This window comes from Trachymyrmex septentrionalis, unplaced genomic scaffold (genome assembly GCF_001594115.1).
Source record: "Trachymyrmex septentrionalis isolate Tsep2-gDNA-1 unplaced genomic scaffold, Tsep1.0 scaffold44, whole genome shotgun sequence".
Classification (NCBI taxonomy): domain Eukaryota; kingdom Metazoa; phylum Arthropoda; class Insecta; order Hymenoptera; family Formicidae; genus Trachymyrmex; species Trachymyrmex septentrionalis.
In genome coordinates this window covers 1,655,273-1,671,198 of record NW_017305611.1, presented here as the reverse complement: position 1 = coordinate 1,671,198, position 15,926 = coordinate 1,655,273, and the positions used below count along the sequence as shown (strand labels likewise).

The 15,926-nt window shown below is 39.2% G+C and overlaps 1 protein-coding gene across 4 annotated transcripts in view; it reads left to right on the top strand.

Annotated features, from left to right (window-relative positions):
- The first annotated feature begins 760 nt into the window (after nucleotides 1-760).
- The window catches only part of LOC108751402 (protein FAM89B-like), a 19,786-nt gene continuing 4,620 nt past the window's right edge, over nucleotides 761-15,926 (top strand). Inside the window, exons 1-4 of one of the 4 annotated variants that reach the window (XR_001939482.1) lie at nucleotides 761-1,012; nucleotides 1,219-1,338; nucleotides 2,814-2,980; nucleotides 15,505-15,580. Coding sequence is in view for 3 of the 4 variants with exons in the window: in XM_018491556.1 (XP_018347058.1) it covers nucleotides 11,564-12,819; nucleotides 15,505-15,748 (1,500 nt within the window). In the remaining variant the exon portion in view is untranslated. Of the gene's footprint in view, nucleotides 1,013-1,218; nucleotides 1,339-2,813; nucleotides 2,981-11,346; nucleotides 12,820-15,504; nucleotides 15,749-15,926 lie in introns of those variants that run through there. The other 3 variants (XM_018491557.1, XM_018491560.1, XM_018491556.1) reach the window with 3 other exon arrangements.

Below are 15,926 nucleotides of genomic sequence, written 5' to 3'. Positions count from 1 at the left end.
GATAAAACCATTGCTTTTTGCACTGTGAAGCAAAAATTGGAAGCGATAGAATTTACAGATCTAACTCTGAAAACGTGAAAAAGAGTCTATTGGGATATCTACATTGTAGCGAATAAATGTAAAAAAAATTATTCCTGCATAAAATGGAAGCGAAAAAGTATTATAGTAGATTTTATATGATACACTTTGGTATTGCAGAGATATGACGAAAAAAAAAACAATTATATCACTTTACATCGCTACGATCGCTACTAATAAAGATAGAAATTATTTTTGCATTTTGAAGCAAAAGATGAAACTGGTATAATTTTAACTAATTTGAAATTAATCATTTTGTGTTTTAATATTTTGCATAATTATAATTAAGTATCTATCGAATGCAGACACAGAATAATTTAAGAAGTCAGATTTAAAAATATTTTTATTTATTTCTCAATATATGTTGTTTTTTTACATATGTCTATTTTTAATATTTTGCTTAAAATGAATATTGGCACGGCAAAATTTATTTATATATCTTATTTATATTTATTTTCTGTTTATCTCCCACTTCAGGAAATTCAATACTGTCTAGAATTCGTGTAATAACTTAATTTAATATTACAGTGCAATGTAAATTTATTTGAAATATATATTTTAAATATATGTACATTTCTTTACAACATCTATAAAATAATAATTAGAATTTTATTCTTAAAACCGACGCGAATCGTCTGAAGTAAGCTTCAGACCTCCGCACGAGAATCGAATGTCGAATCGCGATTTGAAAATCTTAAGATGGCGTAGCCCTGTTTATCGCTTCGTGTTTCTCTGTCAGCTGCAGCAGCTGCAGTCAGTTGATCGTTCGACGACGATATATAAACGCATATTTTTACTTAAATGTATTTTCACCGAAGTCACATTATCGGAGAATAACAGAGAATTCGCGGAGAAGTCGTTCAAGTCGCATCGCATTGCGTTTATTACTCGAAAGAACAATCCTGACTTTTCGAGATGAAGGTGACGATAAAGAGTAAGTATATGGAGTGACATTCGAAATATTCTTGCCGTTCATTCTGTTTTGTGCACGTAATTCTAATGTGATATGCATGAAACTCAATCTCGCGATGATGGACGTTATGGTTATGTCACGGCTAACGTTCGCATCATTCGTACGTTTTTCTCGGCCGTAAAGCAGTTATACGTAGATCAGTGTCTACGAGGCATTTCTCTGTCCAGGTTGGACAGGCGTCGCCACCTGGCGATGGATTGCGAACGATGACAACTGCGGTATATGCAGGATGCCGTTCGACGCCAGCTGTCCAGATTGCAAGATCCCTGGAGATGACTGTCCACTGGGTACTTGAAACACATTCTTTTTGTTGCAGTATTTCACTAAAGTAAACTTTACGATTGCTATTTTTTACTAGTTCCTCTTTTCTTAATTATTTATTTGAAAATAATTTGTCCTTGTTCCTATAAACAAAAGTATTTATTATATTTTTTATTAGTGCTATTGAATATTTTTACATTCTTTGACAGAAAAATTAGAAACAGTGATTTATGCAATTAGAAATTTTAATGTAAACAAAAATTCTATCATATGAAGCAACTTAAATTAATCAGATTTACTTGTACGTAATTAAGTGTGGTGTCTATATTTTAAATGAATGATTAATTTTTTATTTAACACATATTTTTAACAAGAAAGATTATGAATTAGATTAAATTGGAAATGACAAATTATATAGTTAGAAATTTATTTGGAAACAAAAATTTCTTGGAAAAACATTTCTGTTAAATGAATTATCATCAATTATGTTAATTGAAATTTAATCGATATCTATGACTTACATTTATTCGACGTGTTTCTACTTATAATCTATTTGATATACGCATATATTTTAATAGATCTATATTTTCTATTTGTGTCCGTTTAATTAAGTTCCATATACATATATTACACATCAAATAGAATGTCATTCTAAATTTTAATATATAATTATAGATCACTGAAAAAAAAACCGGGCTAAAAAATAGAACAGTATCTAAATTTTAAATTCTTTAGCAAAACTATTCCTTTCCTGTATAAATTGCTCCGAGATCTCAGACAAAGAATCAATCACTCGGCCAAAGTGGCTGAATTGTTCAAATGTGATTTAACCAGATTGAAATGTGATTTAACAGATTCAAATGTGATTTGTCAATTCTTTCTCCATCCGAGAAATCTCGGAGCGATTTCTATATGAAATAAAAGATTTCGCTAAACTATTTAAAAATTTATCTAAATCGACAGAATCTGGAAATATTGTAATTCTATTAAGCCACTAAAATAATTATGCAAGACTCAACGTGGTTATTAGAAAACTTTTTACAGCATTGCTCACTATACTTGCACCACCTACATAATTATTTTGTTAGTGTAATGAAATTATTTTTAGATCTGTATATCTAGCTAAATTTTTAGATACTTCAACAGAATCATTCTTTTCGAGTAGCATCATGAAACGCAAGGCTTTATATTTCCGACTTGTAAAATACCGCCAGAACGAGAAAGCCGCATCCGCGACGGCGCGCGATGTGATATCGATCGACGCGTGCCGGTCGGCCGATGGAGAAACGCGGCTGGTAGGCGCCGCTGTTCCTCACCCTCGCCCTGTACACCCTCGGGTATCGATGTGCGGCGAATGTGTGCACGCACGTCCGTTCTTCCCGTTGTTACCACCCTTCCTTTCCCTTGCTGCTAATCGCCAGGTGCACCCGACCGTTCACCGGTCCGTTGCCCAACACCGACGAAATTAATTTAACCGCTCGTGTATATCGTTTCGTTTCAGTGTGGGGGCAGTGCTCGCATTGTTTCCATATACACTGCATCATGAAGTGGCTGCACTCGCAGCAGACCAACCACATATGCCCGATGTGTCGCCAGGAGTGGAAGTTTAAGGAGTAACCGCCGCTTATCCCGCAGGCCCGCAGGTGTCAGCACGCAGCGAGTGATCAGGTAAACGACGCGTGCCTCTTTGTTTCTCCTCCGTGCGAGGTTTCCCTTCTGAAGAGACTTGGATGTAAATTGGACCGGTTATTTTAGGAGATATTAGACAACTCCCCTATAATCTGTTTATATCTATAGCTGGTATTCTCTTATATATATATATTATATATTAGTTTTGATTCGTATATCTAAGACCAGTCTTAAGTACAGTCTTAAAATGTCTTATAAGTATACCAATTAAAAATAGAATATTAACATCTTAAGATATATTATTTAAGACAGTCCTGAAACTCTCTCTAAATTCTTTGGAATGGAATCTCATTCTAAAGAGTTTCTCTAAATTCTTTGGAGTGAAATTCTTTAGAGTGAGATTCCATTTCAAAGAATTTAAGAGAGAAAGAGGAGCAACTATAAATACCGGTTTATATAAGTTGTACAATCTAAATAGTCTGTGTAACACGAATCTCTTTTGCTAAACTTCGCAAGTTCACATAAACTCAGACGGTATCATTAAGCCTACATAAATTTGTTTAAAAAAGCCATTAGGAGTAATTAAATAGCTAGTAAATGCCAATAATGCTTTATGGCATGTTTATTTATTCATAGCATGTTCTTTTTTTAAGCCGATTTGTCGCATCCAACCCACTGTTCGCCGTAAAACGTGTAATAATTTATACAAATTCCATACGAATGACTTATATGTCTTCCAGGGGAAAATGTGTCGTACCTAAATTTAGAAACTTATCTAGAGTCGTCCGCCGACGATTAGATTAGCCTGCCACACGACAACCCGTTGTACATTCTCGTATATTGTCGCGACTGATCTGAAGTTCGTCACCTCGCGAATACCTAAAATCTTTTTACGCCTCATTCCATTCGGAATTTTCACCACAACAGCACTTGCAATTAATCTCTCCTTTTCAGCACCCGTACCAAAAACGTGTCTTGGAGAGAACTTGTATAAAAGACGTCGCGCTGTTTACTCGAAACTGCATGGAAAGGCCGATTTTGCTAAAATATTAAAAAATTTAGATAGATACAGATTTGAATAATTTCGTTAGAAAATCATCAAAATAATTATGTGAAAAAAACTCGAGCTGATGAGCAATGCCGCAAAAAGTTTCAATATTCTAACAATCAGCTGGAACGTCTGTATAATTATTGGATAATTTAACAAAATTATTTTCAGATTCATTCCTAGTTGAATTTTTAGACATTTATATCATCAAAATAATTATGTGGATCGTTGAAGCAATGCTATAAAACGTTTCCTAACAATCAGCTTGAACACCCTAATAATTAATTTGATAGTCCAACAAAATTATTTTCAGATCTGTATCTAGTTAAATTTTTATACTTCAGTTTTAAAACCGTTCTTTCCATATGTCCGAGTCTTCACTGTCAGTGAAATTTGAACATCTCTTGACCCCTTCGTGCTCTGATCTCTCCGCGCGACAAAGAGTACGTTTCCGGTTCAAAGGGTTAACGTGCGGCGTGCGATCGCGAATCAGCCTCTCTCCTCCCGGTCTGTTATCTGCGGGCAACGCATTGGCTCGTTGAATTATTAATAAGTCGTTGTATCCGACAATATACGCGTCATCAGTGTCTTGCGCGTGTTCGGGAATGTAACGTAATAACTGCAATCGCGCCGCATAATCCATTCTCCCGGCAACGCGGTTGCGGTTCTACCACGCGTTAGAAATAGTTCTATCGCGAGCTCGGGGGAAGGGGGAGGAGGGGGGGCCCCTCTTTTTTTCTCGCTTTAATCGCGGGAATTGCGTTTTGCCGACATAATCGCGCGCGAGGAAACTCCGACGCGAAATTTCATGGAGCTCAACGCGAAGCGCGAATAGATGGTTAAGTCAAATCGCGACAGCGTATATAGCAAGAACACTATTTTCAATGCGGCACTTTAACTGGCCGATTTTGCGAGTCAATTTGACGTTTACGTCGGCTGCGGGGCTGAATTATTTATGATTGTAAAAAAGACGGCCGCTTTCAACTTTATTTCTTTCGACGCGGTGTTCAAAGTACGACGGAGTGTAAAAATAGCAACACGAGTCATGTTTAATTCCAAGAAAAAAATGTATGATTCAACGGACGTACCGACAATTGAAGAGTGACTGTTCAGAATCAGTTTAATGTCGAATACGATAGTGAGTTTTAGAAAAACAAAAGATTGTTAAAAGTATTGCGTTTAAGAAAAAAAAAATTATTTGTCAATACGACCTAAGAGATCAAAGAGAGATGCTAAAAATGTCCTTTATGAACTCTCTGCTTACGAATTAATAAATATATGTCCATTTCAATGTAGATTAATTTGAATCTCGGTTTAATTTTCTTTATTAATTTCTCTTTTTCTAATTCTTAAAACTAGGAAATGATAAAAGTAAATCAAACCGAGATTAAAGTTAATCTACATATATCAAGGTTTTTTATTCGGTATGCCGCAAATGGCCTTCAAGTGTGCCACGAAAATAGAGAAAATAATAAGAAGCAAAACTTCAGAAATAAGAAAACAAGAACGAAGTAAAAATGTTTTAAAAATTATAATTAAATTATTTAAATTATGTAATATTGTCAAGGTTGCCAGACCTGGAAAATCGGGAAAACCGAGAAAAGTCAGGGGAAAATGTAAAAAAAAGTCTGGAATTTTGAAATTTGCTCACAATTTCCTTAAACTGCTCCTATTCTAGATAATTATTATTTATAATAATTTAATATTATATCTGACGTTTATAGTGAAATACGTTAAAAACTCGCACACTTTAAACGATTTTAATAAAGTAATTAAAACCTATATTTTATTCAGTATTTTTATTTGATCCGCCCTTTTTTATAATTACATTCTTTTTTCCAATACAATTTTTTTTTTGCTTGAATTTGCACTCAAAATTTTAATGTGCTACTAACCTTTTTTGCCTTGTTTTTAATATATGCTAGCTTCCCTACAGTTCTTGACTTTAAATGTGTTAAAATTTACATATTTTATATTGGAAAATTTTCCCATTTTTATCTGGAAAATCTGAAAAAGTCAGGGAATTTAAACACTTATTTTCTGGCAGCCCCGATTGTATTTATTCTCATTTTAACCAAAGTGATAACTGCGATAAAATAAAAATTTGAGAACTTTACATTTTATTTCTGAACGTCGTATTGGCGGTATCTGATAAAAGATCTACGCGCTGAAGCGTGTGCTAATGATGTATCTAGAAAAAAATGACTTGTTATTTAATGTGTTGCGAATTAAGAAAGCAAAACGCTGATCTACGTTGGCCAAAGTTGCCACAAAACTATAATAGAAATCAGGAAAAAGTCAAGAATTTTAATTTTTCAGAAAATTAAAATTCTTGACTTTAAAAAAATTCAATGTACATACATCACCTTGCCTTCGGCAATTTTTGGATATTACTAACTTAACGATCAAACGCAAGCAGTATTAGCGACATAAACAGTAATTAACATTGTTATGTTAAATTGCTCTCTCAGCAAAATATTTGGCAGTTTCCAAATCGGGATGAAAATACAAAAAAATTCAAAATATTATTAAGAGTATTCAGGAAAATCGTGACATTTTGCTTAAAAATGAGGGAAAAATTATGGAATATGAGGAATTTATGACAATCCTGTTTGTAGAAACGCATAATAGAGTCGCAGACGGACTCACGTTTGACATTGGCATTCGAAGTCCGCGTCTCGAACGCGCACTTCACGAAACCCCGTGACCCAGTAATCGAATTTTGTTTTGACGGCCACGTTATACGGTAACAGCCGGACGGACAGGAACGTCTTCGTGATACGTACGATCCGATTTCGATCTATCAAGGAGCCGGCCGGATTGCGCGGGCGGGAGGGAGAGGTGGAGCCGATTTGCATTTTATCGGCGGGAGATCGGTCGCAAAAGTGGAACGAGTCGTTTTTGTCTGAGCCAGAGCGAAACAGAGTGTGAATAAATTCCGCGGCCTGCGTTTTCTCAGCCGGCCGGTCGTGCCACTTCCTCCTCGAGCTTAATTGCGCCGTGAATGGGCGAGCGATGCGCGTGGTGATCGCAAGCCGATAACGCGTATCATCAGCGGTTACTTCATTCCACGGAGCACGTGAGACTGCGGGATACCGCTGGTATCTTATCTTCGTCATTCCGTTTCAGTTGAGTGACAGAAAACACTTGTGAAACATTCGAGAGATGTGCCATCTCTCCCGATATACCGAGTCTAGAAACGTGACCGATTGTCTTGAATGAGGTGTATATCTTCGCATGTAGCCCAAGTTGAAGAAAAAAATAATCAAAAAGTTGGTTTCAAGACCTTGTAAAATCGCGTCAATCGTAGAGACTCGAGAGCGTGACTTAAAGGAGAGAAATCGCTTCGTTAAGACGAATTGCGCGAGTTAAGAGTAATCACGCTCCCCTGGAGCTCTTCTTCCCGCAATCTTTGAAACAGAGAGGAGAAAGAAAAACGGGGGAAGTCTGAATGTCGCACAAGTGCTACGGCACTGGTGAACAGACCTCCGTGCTATTGCAGAGAATGTGGCGAGACGGAGGGGACCTAATAGGTCCCTTCCCTTTTCTCCATCTCGCTTCGTTCGCCTCTTCCTTTAATAGTCCTTTCCTTTCTCTTCCCTCTTCCGTCTCGTTTCTCCTCGTCTGCCACCGTCTGGGTTACTCTCTCACGCGATACCACCGGTCGCGGTATACACCTACGCCCAATGATGGAAGTAGATGGACCCCGAGATGGTTGGCTCCGAGTCCAGTCTCGTTTCATAATTACCCTCTAGTCCTTTTAATTTGTAACTCCTAATCCTCCTAGTCCTTTTAAATCATGAGTTCTAGTTCTTTTAATTCATGAAACCTAGTCCTTTTCATTCATGATTCCCAATCCTTTTAATTCCGTGATTCCCAAGTCTTTTATTATTCATAATTTCTAGTTCTTTTAATTTAACTCCTAATCCTTTTAAATTATGATTTCTAGTCCTTTCTTGAGTCTTATAGTCTTTAATTTATGAGAGACTCCTAGTTTTTTAAATTTATAGTTTCCAGTTCTTTTAATTCGTGACTTCTAGTCTGTTTTATTCATACAACTAATATTAAAAAATTCATTCGAGTCCTTATATCTTTCCATCGCGTTCCTACGGAATCGTTTATGCGATCTTTTACGTGCATTCTTTACTTCGTTTATCTCTTTTGTGAGAAATTATAACGATGCTCCGGCAAAGCACGGAAACTGATATGATCGATAAGACATTTTATGCCTCACGAATTCTAGAAAGTTCATGCTTATCGCAGATCGCCGTTGCGTTCGCGTCGATGCGAATAATGCGTATTGCGAAATGAACGCACATTCGCGGGTAATTAACTGTTACACCTGCGATAGATATATGACGTAAAGAAACGAAACGATATGTGATGTGTTCCGTGAAGTGTAGTGCTCGTAACTCTGTGGAAGCACAGCGAAATCGACTTACATAAATTTGAACAATCTCGGGCGAGTGCGTGTGTGTGTAATTAAAACGCGCTGGTACATAATTGAATCCATTCGAGCGAATCCTGTGAAAATACATTACGTCAACGATGTAATATGACGATAAAATCTACAATAATATAATTTTATACGATAACGAAATTAAATTGATAACCAAGTTTTGAAGGCTCGGAGAATTAAAATTTAAATAAGTAATAACAAGGCAATAAATCAAGCTGCAGTGCACAAAATTAAAATTAATGTTGATAAAATTACAACATCAAGATTCACACGTTCAGATCCAAACGTTTCGCACTGGAACCATCTTCAGTGTGGATAAAGATTTACAATATTTCGGAATACTTGTAAATCAGACTTTGAAGAAATACCTGTGTTGTTGGCTCTTGTTACTTATTTAAACTAACTTTAAACTGCCTTTTGAAATTAATACTTTCTCATTTTTCATATTTCGAATGATTATAGCGTAGATGACCGAGAGATCGTAATGCACTGTGAAAATCTCATTGAAAGAAACAGCATCCCCGAGAAGAAAACTATAGCGCCTTGACGACGCTAGAAAGTGTGACCACGACTTTCCGTAAAGTTTAGAACGGCAACCGCATTTCCCTCTCCCCCTCCTAAGATCTGGCGATTTTACGTAACGTGTCGAGCGATCCAAGAGTTTTTCCTACCAGGTCAAGAACTCACACATCATCGTGATCAACAGTGTTGAGATCGTCACGAGACCGCCGTGGTGAACCTTTACCATCACCATCAACCGCAGGTCCTCTTTGCATTCGCCTGTGTCTCCCTTCTGTGCCTCTTCACACACACACACACACACACACACACACACACACACACACACACACACACACACACACAACAAACACACCTAGGCACGCTTACTCACTCGTTCATTCGCTCTTTCGCTTGTTCGCACGCTCATTCCTTCGCTCACCCACTCGCTTGTTCGCTCACACATACATACTCATACATGCATAAGCCGCACACTCGTTGACTACCTGACAAGAACTCGAGCTCGGCCAGTCACGTGGCCACCGATCGCGAAGGATGTTTGTGGGACCGCAAAGTCAGTCCGTGGCGGTCGGTCCGTTGAGAAAGAGAGGATAGAGACGCTATCGGGTGGAAGAGAAGGGAAAGGACCGAACGGAGGAGGAGATACTGGATCGGGGATACCGCCTGGGGTCTCGGGATCGTCGCTGTTCTAACTCTACCTGTCCAAAGGCATTCGTTGCGCGATCGTTTTGGCTTATTCCTCGTGGTTCACCGAATCAAAGTTTTTAAGTGTTTCTCGGGATTGGTTTCCTATCATCACGAGAGCGAGAGAAGTCTTGAAAGGCTAAGTCGATGAAAGGAGACACCATTGATGCGGTCATGACGTAGGAATCAATAGTGTTTTAATTGTAGCAAAAGGAGAAGGTATTGCCAATTTGTTAGTGCGTTAGAAAGTGTGGATTTCAGTGCACTGAAACGTGGAAGACGCGATGTGACGTCAAGCGAGACTCGGAAGTGACTGCTGAGGACGCGCGGATGACGCGAAGACGAAGTGGCTCGAGTCAAAGAAGATGATTTTCTTTCATTCGAAATAACAATACATAAATTAAATTAAATTAAATTAAATTCTTCCAACGAAATTGTACCATTCCTTCCTCTGTCCTATAATAAAGGAAGAATAAAGAAGTTTTACATAAAGAAATTTAATTGCCGAATTTGTTAAAGATAAATTTTGTTACGCGCGAGAAAAAAGGTAGAAAAGAAGTCCTTTGTTAGGACCATTGAATGTTTGGTGCGCACCGTGAATCGCGGCATGCGATAGAAAGTTTACGTACAAAAGGCGGCAAGTCAGGTTGCCTCGTTCGTTCACAAAGAAGCGGATTCGCCGGGTCTGCTCGTACACTCTTCATGGAAGGAAAGCTCGAGCGATCGAGATAGAAAGGCGACTATCGAGGCCGTAACGTCATCTTGAAGATCAGCTTCAATGACAAGCTGAAGAGAGAAAGAGAGAGAGAAAGAGAGAGAGAAAGAAAGAAAGGGGAGGGCGCGAAATGCGCGCGAAGTAAGTCCCTGTGTTGAGAATCGGAAGTGGCTTCTTGACGCTTTTAATTGATGTGCACGAGGAATATTTTGCGACGTGATTCCCGCGATTGTGTGCGAAATCGCAGGTCGATTCCGCTCGTCGCGATCGCGGAACGAAGAGGTGTTTGAGAAATTGAAGACACCGCGCATGAAGCTATTATAGCGAGCGAACGAAGGTACGTTTTCGTGGCTCCCGCAGAATTGTATGCAAAATCGCGTCGGCGATATCGCGAGGCATCGACGCGATCGCGACCCGCTTACGAATAAAGAGGACGAAGCGGAGGACTCGAGGGGAGGAACGAAAGAGAAGAGGCGAAAGAGAAGGAAACGCGGCGAATCGAGGGTACGCGCGGCGAGATTGCGGTGATTTCGCTGGCGCAACAGTGTGTGGAATCATGTGGCGACGTTGCACAACATTCCCGTCATCTCCGATCGGCATTTAAAGCATGCCCGTCCGTGCGTTTTAAGGGAATAAGATAATTCCAAGAAACGCACGCCTCGCGAGTCATACCTCCGGGCTGCAATAGATTTTTGCACAAAGATATCCAACGGCTGTTATATTCGTCTGCGGCTGACAATACGTCGCGTTAAAATTGCAAACGAACTTCTTATCCGAAGAATTTTGCGGGTGATGAAATACCGCTGACGCGAGAAATTTGCCAGGCTCACAAAATATGCCTCGCTCGCCGAGTTATTTATCGGCGTTCCTCGATTCCGTTGGCTTATAACAGACACGCACGCGATAAGGCCGATGATAAACGTCGCTTCTTATCTTGAGAGAATTTTGAACGAAGCGCAATCTTTGTCGTTTACGCGCGAGGTGAAGGTACCTCGTGTTACCGCTGACATTTAGTACCGTGTTTAGTAATAGCGGTAATAGCGTAGACATTTTTACGGGTATTGACGTAATCACGAGTCGAGATTGTGCAGTTGGTTGGCTCGAAAAGTAAAATTCGTTTTTTGCATACGTATAAGTGTGTCGTCACAGAGGATGAGCAATCGCTTTGAAGGTTAAAAGGTTCGAAAGACGAGCGGAATGCAGCTGGCAACCAGTCAAAGGCCTCATCCGCCTCCGGTGCCACCTCGACCGAGTCGGCAGGTGGTTGCCGAGGCCCTTAAGAGATCGCCAAGGCCGCCCTGTCCCACTAGGCAGGCACCACCGCCGCCAAACACGAAGCCCTGGAGATCCGATCAGCAACAAATGCAGCAGCAGCAGCAGCAGCAGCAACAACAACAGCAACAGCAACAAGCGGACCCAACGGGTGGACGTACAACTGTATACGAATCCCTCAAAGAGTGCATGAAGGATTGCAAGGGCGAGAATGTGTCCAACGACAGAAATCCACGAGATCGCAACCAGACGCGAAATACAGACACAATTGTTGAGGATAACCGGTCGGAGGATGGAAACAAAGTTACCTCGACTCACGATCAACATCACAGACCTGGTATCGGTTCGGAAAAGCCTTATCCCACGGGGAACGTTCCAGTGAATATCGTGCGGAAGCGCAACAGCCTGACCGAGGATCAACGGCCGCAACGTAGGCTGGAGATCCGAAGAAACTCCCGCGGGAAAGACCTAGCCGGTGCTCTACCATATCATCGTGACCGATGGAAGAAGTTACCTGATAAAGATCATCAGCAAAGAGAGAATAGTGTCGTCACCTCGACTGAGAAATTCGAAACGGCATCGACGACGACAACGACGACGACGACGACGACGACGACGACGAAGCCACCGGTGGCTATCCGAGCTGTCAACGTGTCCTTCGAAGACGAGCGTCGTGCATCGTCCTCTACTCCGGACTCCGCTCGAGGGCGAGTCACAGTGAGTCACGCGGAAAAATGCAACGGCGATTCGGAGAGAGCAGACGGGCGCAACGCCCGGTCGACGCCCACGTGTCGATCGTGTCCTGATGAGCAACAATCGCAACAACAGCAGGAAACGTTCGTGGCCAGTGGAAAGCTCGGTAACGGAGGTGTCAAGACTCTGTCTCCTATTGAGAAATCGACGAATATCCCGAGCGTTGACCGCGCTGCCACTACGTTGCTCGTCGTCGACGAATCAGAGCGTAAAATTCCGCCCAGCGACCAAGAGGACAGTAACGACAACGATAGCGACAACAATATCCACCGGCAGGACTGGCTGGAGGCGGGGGTTCGTTACTCTTCCACGCAGATTACTTTGCATGGAGATGACGGCGACGACGACACCGACACCGTCGACGTGGGTCGAGTCAATGGTTATGATCATCGCGAAGAGGAGAGAATAACTGATCTTGATTTTATCAGGTATTAAAATGAAATGAAACCGCCGGAGACTTTACTGGCAATTGTCTCTACTGGAAATTAAAATTATAAAAGTGGATGGAACTAGATTGCAATACGAATGAGACTGTTATCCATTCGGGGCGAAGAATTTGAAAGTTTCTCATTGATGAAATAAATTATTTATAAGTGGCTTTTAAATGGCTCCTTAGACGCTCATTATTGTAATTATTGTATAATTATTTTGCACAATATTATTGATATGTCTCTTAAACAATTCAAAGCAAACATGCTGGAGGTTCAATATAATTTCCAGGCAATACATAATATTATGCGATATCCAATATTGTAAAATAATATTAATTGTCTAGGAATCGCTTTAAAATTAAGAGATTGATCGTATAATGAGAAACTTAAAGCTTTGATTTTAGTTTTTATTTGCTTTGAAAATCAAGAAAGACATTTTTTTTCCATAATTAAATGTGATAATTGTTTTTAGGGGATAACATTGCTTTAATTTTCGAAAAATCATTTTTTACATTCTTTACATCTGATGTTTTAATATTTCTTTGTGGATAACAATAATAATTAAGAAGTTGCAAGATAAGAAGCACTGATTTCCTAATTTAAATTGACAATTTGAATATTTTTAATTTTTGAGTGTGTTTAAAATGTACAATAATTTTCTTAAAGTGAATTTTGGTGCTCTTATTTTTAGAATACAGCACACTTTTAGAGTACACAATAATATTTGAGGAAAATATTGTCGTGTGAATACATTGCTTAAGTGTTCTATGACGTAACGTTGTCGCAAGGCGCGACGTTACTGCACATCAACGCTAACGATGTAATAATTATCGAGAAGTCGCGATAGTTGCAGGGTCATTCACTGTATTACGCGCATTGATCTAATTTCAACTATCCGGTGAATATGAATGCACCGCTTTCTCGCGATAAATGCCGTCTCAGCCAACCGTAAAACCAACCTCTCGTTAGCGTCAAACTAACGTTCAAAAAACGCTTGCGCTCCTTTTTTATTTTATCCTCAGTTCAATCCTGGAACCTTAATTTGTCTCTAATTAGCGCAGATATAAAATCCTGAAAAATTTACAAGTTACATTAATCTTTCGAGTATTGCTGTGTATAGCGTTTATGCGCACATGAATGTGTAATATTATGCGGATTGTGCAGTTATATAAATGAAACGAATAATTTAACGAATGTTACATAAAAAATATAAATAGAGACTGCATGAATATTCTTTCCTCGCGTTACATAACTGATTACTACGCAACTAGAAATCAAGGAAATTAGGGAAATGTTAGGGAAATTGAAAATAGTCGGGGAGATTAGAGGAGAATCGGGGAATTTTGCAAAATTTTATAAAAAATTAATCTTGGTTTTAATGAAGTTTGATATGCATACAAATATACGCTTATGTAGTTTCGAAATACTACCAACAATTAAATGCAAGCAGTGTCAGCAACATTAATTTACATTGTTATGTTAAATTGTTTCTCCCAAAAATATTTAACGGTTTTCAGGAAGAAAATACAGAAAATTTCGAAGTATTATTGAAAGTCATGAGAAATTATGAAATTTTGTCTGGAAATCAAGGAAAATTATATGAAATTTTACGAAGAATTTGTGGCAGTCCTAACTACAAATTGATGAGGAGTTTGTTATTAAGAGCATCGACTTTTTAAACTGATAACGCTATCTATAATTGCTATCGAACCGATATCGCTGCACTTGGCGTATCGAATCGATCTCATCTCAGCATGCGGAAAATAAGATGAGATGAGTAAGCGGAGCCGAGTCAAACGGATATCGATAAGAACGATTGAACGATCGCACACTTCCGCGATGTGCATGCGATGATAATAACCGCGATGTGAGTCATTCCCGCCAAATCCCCCGTCTTCTTATGGGCAACCGACACTCATAAAGACAGATCGATTTTTATTCCATAAGATGATCGTGTAACGGTATTCCCATTTTCTGTGGCTTCCATCGTACTCCGCCTGTGACAGTTTACAAGAAGACCGTACGACTCGCAGAAGTTCCCCCGAGTATCGTGAAATTATTAATTTCATCCCCTTCATTCGCGGAGAAGTCGAAGTAATGTGTACTCAGAATTTTAGTATATTTTATCGACAGGTCTATATAGGAATAAGCGCTTACTGACGTAAAATTTACTTTATTTTTCTGATAAATGATTGTCGTATAGCCATATATTGTATTATACTTTTTACATTTCATAAAGTAAATTTTGAGAACTGATCGTGCTTACAATCTTAAAAATGTATCATGAGCTTTACTTTACTGTAATAATCACTTGAATAAGTTTACTATAATGTTCTTTTTACCTTACATCTCCGATATTTTTACAACTAAAATATCTTGTTTGGCAAAAATAACCAGAATATCTATATGCGACAACTATACTGTTATATTAAATATTAATAATTAACGTCTAGTAAGTTAAACATTAGCTTCTTAACTTTGGGTGTTTTTTCATTTGGTAACATAAGTACCGTTCTTTGTCACTCACTGGATGCCAAGAATGATATTTCTGTCACTAAGTGTACCTTTTATCATTGAAAACACTTTGCGTTGTCCTGTTTATTGAAATGTGCTGAAAATATATCATTCCATTGTATATACAGAATATAAATTATCTAAAAACCTCGCACTTGTATGCTCTAGTATTCAAGAAAGGATTGCGATGTCTTCCCTGCAAGGATTACCCCCGTTACCGAGAAGCTTGAGCGGCTTCAACCTGAGCGGTCGCGGCGAGAGCGGTGAGCCGCCTCCACCGCCCACGAGGTCGTCCAGTAAATCCCAAAGAGGCAGCAAAACGTCGCTGCAAACATCGTCATCGAGGCCGTCTCCACCTGCCAGACAACTTACTACCTTGGATACCCAACTGGCAGTGCTCAGGAGAGAAATGGTATTCATCCGAAAATTGTTTTCATTCTTTTACTTCTCCGTTAACATCGCGCTCTCATTATTTTAATCGTAAAACGTATCTCTCGATGTTTCTCGATGTCTCGTGAAAATGATAGTTGCTGCGCAATATAGAACTGGTTTGCAGACTATCAGGATTTGGATTTTTTTTCTGATTTTTA